This window comes from Sceloporus occidentalis, unplaced genomic scaffold (assembly GCF_023333645.1).
Source record: "Sceloporus occidentalis isolate IW3139 unplaced genomic scaffold, rSceOcc1.0.p SCAF_120, whole genome shotgun sequence".
Classification (NCBI taxonomy): Eukaryota; Metazoa; Chordata; class Lepidosauria; order Squamata; family Phrynosomatidae; genus Sceloporus; species Sceloporus occidentalis.
This window is the reverse complement of record NW_028317100.1, coordinates 2834686-2840011: the sequence shown is the minus strand read 5'-3', so window position 1 is coordinate 2840011 and position 5326 is coordinate 2834686. Positions and strand designations below refer to the sequence as shown.

At 39.3% G+C, this 5326-nt stretch overlaps 1 protein-coding gene across 1 annotated transcript; it reads right to left on the bottom strand.

Annotated features, from left to right (window-relative positions):
• Window positions 1–293: 293 nt before the first annotated feature.
• Window positions 294–4113, bottom strand: TNIP2 (TNFAIP3 interacting protein 2). The gene is made up of 6 exons (XM_089498387.1): window positions 3748–4113; window positions 2306–2620; window positions 2003–2080; window positions 1483–1764; window positions 885–1001; window positions 294–539 (listed from the first exon to the last, which is right to left on the bottom strand). The coding sequence occupies exons 1-6, from the start codon at window positions 4111–4113 to the stop codon at window positions 294–296; spliced, it is 1404 nt and encodes a 467-aa protein (XP_089354513.1).
• Window positions 4114–5326: the final 1213 nt, after the last annotated feature.

Here is a 5326-nt window from a genome sequence, read left to right as displayed (position 1 = left end):
CCGTTACCGATGCTCACTGGCTTTCTTAGAAGTGTTTCTGAAAGCACATAAAAAAAAACCAAAACTAATAAAAGTGGTACTTATAATCTTTCCCCGTCGTACGGTAAAGTACGTTCTTAATGAGGTCTTCATGTTTTCACGCTGGATTTGTGTTCCATGGCAGGTTCCAGTTCCTTTATATCTGTCCGTCCAGCAACAAAGCAGTATTGCTGCAAACACATCACAAGCTGACATAGCCATAGGAAGCCTGCGGCATGTAGTGGTTAGGTTAGCAGCAGCGGTTGTCAGGATATTCACTGGCAGCATTCAGAGATGTGTTCAAGGAAATTTTCACCAAGTTTGTCCTGGAAAACCCTCAGGCAGAGAGGACATTGCAGCTCATCCTGCACCCGTCTCTCCGAACTTGAGTTCCCTCGACCCTCCGCACATTCTGCCGACGTTGCTTTCCTGCGACTTTCTGCGGCTTCATTTTTTGGGATAACTGCTTTGTTCTTGTTACCAGCGTGAATTTGGGAACTTCCACCCGATTGCTTTTCATCCTAAATAAAAGAGGAATAGGTTTAGAAAGCATGTTATGAAATACGTGTTCCGGTATATATTCCTCTGCATGTAATGGCAGTCAGTCTCGCTAGCTGTCAGCTAACCAAAATCTTACCAATCACACACGCAAATCAATTCCTAGGATACCACCATGTCTCTCTATAGCAAACCTATCATAGTGATATACCCAAACCTCATCTGGGGACATATATATATATATATATATAGTATAACCTAATGCTACTTCTATGTAGTTGATGACTAGTATCCCACCAGTTGTCAGAGTTCCCGATCTACTGTCATCCACTAAGTGGTTTATGGTTTAAAAGGCAAGCATTTCTCACCGGCTTCCTTGTCTGTTGTTTCAAGCGTGCTATCTCCTCACACAGTTCCTGGATCCTGCTTTGCGCTCTCTCTCGATCGGCTCGCTCCGACGTGAAATCGTCTTTATAAACAAGAAGCTGTAATGAGAAGAAAAAAGGTTGCTACGATGTTACCAAAGAAAATACATTTTGTAGTATTTTTAAAAAGCATTAACATAAAATAAATGGCTTTTTTTTTTTTAATAAATGCATCAATTTAATATATTTAATACAATGAGGGAATATAATTATTCAGACGATAGGCAGATGGCTCCTGAATCTAAGACAAGACCAAGGAAGGATTAAAGAAATGGGCAGACTAGATGAGCCAAAAGATTCTCATCTGCCTTTGGGTGCTTAAGATGCTATAGCTTACTCCCTTTTAGGTACCATTGATGATGTCTCATGCAAGGTTTCTTATTGGCTGTCAAATTCTATGTTTCTATATAGAGTCTTTATACTTTAAAACCCAAAGACAGCCAACCTCTTCGAGCTGATTCCCATCATTTCCCACTCATTCACTTTGTTGCCACAGTATCGGCTATTCCTGATCGTTGAGATGTCTATCAGGTGTGTGTACCTGTTGCTCCAACATCTGAATATGTTCTCCATCAGCGAGCCGGGCTCTTCCCATATCCTCTGCTTCCTCCTTAAGTTTCGCAGATTCTTTCATCTTCTCCTCCAGTAACTTGTTTAGCCGGTTGATTTCTTTCTGCAGGAGCTCGATGTGCAAACGCCCAGTGTGAGGACCCTTCTGCTGCTCATGTTGGGTCTTCATCTCCTTGAGCTGCAGGAGAAGACCTTTAACATACTCCTCTCTGCTGGCATCATACTTCTGCCATTTTGCATTTAAATCTTCCACCTGGAATTAAATGGAAAATAATTAGGATTTAAAAAAAAAAAATACAAAAAGTACATAAAAAAAAAAATAATAATAATAAAACTGAACTCAAATGAATCTGTTAGGACACTATATTACCAGTTTTGGGAAATTAAACAGAAGGATATTACCTCACACATATTACAGTAAAAAAAAAAAAAAAAAAAAAAAAGAGGAAGCATATTACAGAAATATGACAGAGGTATTTGCATGAACTTACATGAACAACTTTCTTTTTTAATAAGAGGATTTCTTCGCGGAGTTTGTCCTGAGATACATCGTTGACGTTTTCTGTATTCTAGAAACGTACAAAGGAGTATTTTTAGAAAAAGCCCTGGATCTAAAAGCCCACAGATGTCTTTACCCTGTCTGGCTGAATCATATATAAAGGATGTGTAACACCTATGGACGTTCAGGTGATACAACTATGTAGTAGAGTACATCTAATGTGCCACCAGGTAGACAAGAGACCCAAAAGTCCTGCCGGATCTCCTATACGTACATGTTTACGTGTGAATATTACTGATGTTATTGTGGAATGGCTTACCTTATTAGCCAGCTCATTGACGTTCTGAATTTCACTCCCGTGCGTCTCTTCGAGGAGCCTCACCAGGTGCTGGCACATCTCCGCGGTGGTTGCCAGCTTGCGGCGGAGCTGGTGGGTTTCATCAGACAGAGTCCGGCACAGGACTTCGCTCGTGGCTTGTACCCTTTCCTTCTCAGCCAAGGATCTCTGGAGTCGGCAGATTTCCATTTCCTTCTCGTGAGGGGGCCAGCTGGACATTTGATGAATTTGCCCGTCTTTCTCGGCCAGCTGCTGATTCAGTCTCTGAATTTCCTGTAGAGGGAACAAATGCAAATGTCAGTGTGCACGTCGAGCCACGAGCTTTGTGGTTATATTTGTGATTACTGTCACAGATGTGATGACGTAAAGTCACACGTAAATTGTAAATTGAAACACTCAAATACTATTGGATGGTGATAGACTGCCTAAAAAACAAACAACAGGTTCCGTATTACATCAATGACCAAAAGTAAAGGTGTCTAATGGACCGTAGGAAAGATCACAGCAGCCCTGTCCGTAATGATTGGTTCTTTACAATTATTAAGTACTGTAAGTTTAGCTGTCCAGGGATTGTACAGGACAGCGTGAAATGCCTGGCATACAAAGTGTTAAAACACCTTTTCACTCATTGTGTATTTTTTTATATTACAATGTAACCCCAAAACAGGACATGAATTAGAATTAAATAAAGAATATTTAGCAGTCTACAAATCAAACCCATGTCTGAATCCAGCAATTACCACCCATCTCCATGACAGCCAAAGGGTTAAATAGCTACAGCAGTGTCTATAGAGTACAATATATAATGAGATCATATCTGTACCTATGTTCATAGTATCTGGATTTCAGATCATATCTAACAGATATTAATGAATATGTTTAAAATTATTGTATTATATTAAAATATAAGTGACCCTATAGGCTGAAGGTGATGAGTGTGGAAGTTTAACTTATTTCTATAGAATATACAAGTTATGGGAATGTCTATAGAATGTGTAGCTATAATAAAGGGATTTTAATACACCTCAAAATTCCAGCTGGTTGTATTTTTTGTTAAAAAAAAATTTTTTGTTAAAATATATAAATCTGCTGAGATTTCCAGTAAAATAAAACACGGTCTGATATTAATATAAGTTTTTTAAAAAAAATTATTCATGAAATGACGATGTTCTCTGTGTACGTTACAGAAATCTTAATTACAACGAGCCGATCGTTAGGAATGAAAAAATAGTCGCCCGGCTGCTGCAGAACATCTTGAGATGTGGGGCTACTGGATCAGGGGGATCTGTAATGCAACAATATGGATCCCAAAGATCTAAGAGGTTGTGCAGCAGCTGCAGCCTTCTGGCCCAATGATCCTTAACCCTTTCACAGACAGTGCTTGCATGCTGCGCCCTTACCTGGTTGAGAGCGTCTACTTTCTCTCGGGATAGTCTCTCCGTCTCCTTCAGCTGCTCCCTCATCTTATTCAAATGATCCATCAGGTTCTCCACCAGGGATTTGGAGGGGTCCATGTGGGGGTCCTCGGCGGGGGATCGGGTGTGATGAGCCTGCAGCCTCTGGATGACCGTGTCCTTGGCGGCCAGCTGCAGGTTTAAAGTCCTCATCTGCTGCCGGGCCTCGTGGTAGAAAGTGCTCAGCGTGTTATATCCCTGCAGCTTGGTTTTTAGGGTCCTGTTTTCCCGGTGCAGCTTGTCCACGGTCTCCTCCAGCAGCTTGAACCTGGCCAGCAGAGGGTCGGTGCTCCCATCGCTGATCGACAACATTGTCCGCCGGCTTCCAATGGCTTCTATGCTGTAGCAATCCACGGAAACAATGTATCCAACAACGTGTCACCAAAACGAGAGAACCGAAGGAAGTAAGCTTTCGTGATCAGGCGACGCCGAGAAAATGTGTCTGCTACACGACTCCGTAACGTTTATACAGGAGGCGTTTATTCGTCGGGAGTTTCCCTTGGCAATGGGCTTCAAATAATAGTAGAAATCCCACGTGACTCTGAGTAACCGTGTCGGTAACATTACATAAACGCACACATAATTATCCCCATGGAGACCGGGCCGGGCTTTGTTTTGGAATAAAAGCAATGTCTGCCTCTCCTTCCATCATCAATTCGCCTGATATTTCTGACGTCTGAGTTTCTATCTCCTACCTATCTAATAATAGTAATAATAATAATAAATTATCCATATCAGTAATAATAACTTAATAATATTAATTATTATTAATATCACTAATAATAATTTAATTATTATTATTCAGATCAATAATAATTATTACTATTGTTATATAATATTCATTATAATATCAGTAATAATAATTATTATTTGTATTATTATTTAAGGAACCCTTAAGGAATCTTAATAATATCAACTTGACATGACCCTGTTAAAGATCAGCCTGTATGTGTTTGGTGCGTGTTCTCTGCAAGAAAGAAAAAGAAATAGGTTGCCATTTAAATTGATGATTTAAATTCGGTTACATTGATGATTTTAATTTGGTTACATTGATGATATAAATTCGGTTACATTGATGATTTAAATTCGGTTACATTGGTGTCTCTCTCCAATTCATTAATATCTAAAATTAATTTTTTTTCTAATTACAAAGGTTTTTTTTTTACACTTGTCTTTATGATTCATATTAAAAATAATGTATTAATTTCTTCAAAATACATTCAGAATATTTTGGTTTTCTTATTTTAAAAAAAATACATTCTGGGGAAACCCACCAAATGCCAACTGCCCTGAACTTCCAAGAAAGCAGTCCCTTTTGTACTTATGATGTAATTACTAGTGTTTTGCAACTGCTGCAATGGATTTGTGAATGCAGACTCTGGCCAGCAGGTGGCAGCACTATCCTGTTTGCGGTCCTCATTTCTATACATTATAAATATTTATCCACATTACAGAAAATGCAGAGAAATCTGAAAAAGAAATCACTACAAGGAGCAAGAAAACATGTGGGGAAAAGGGATTTTTC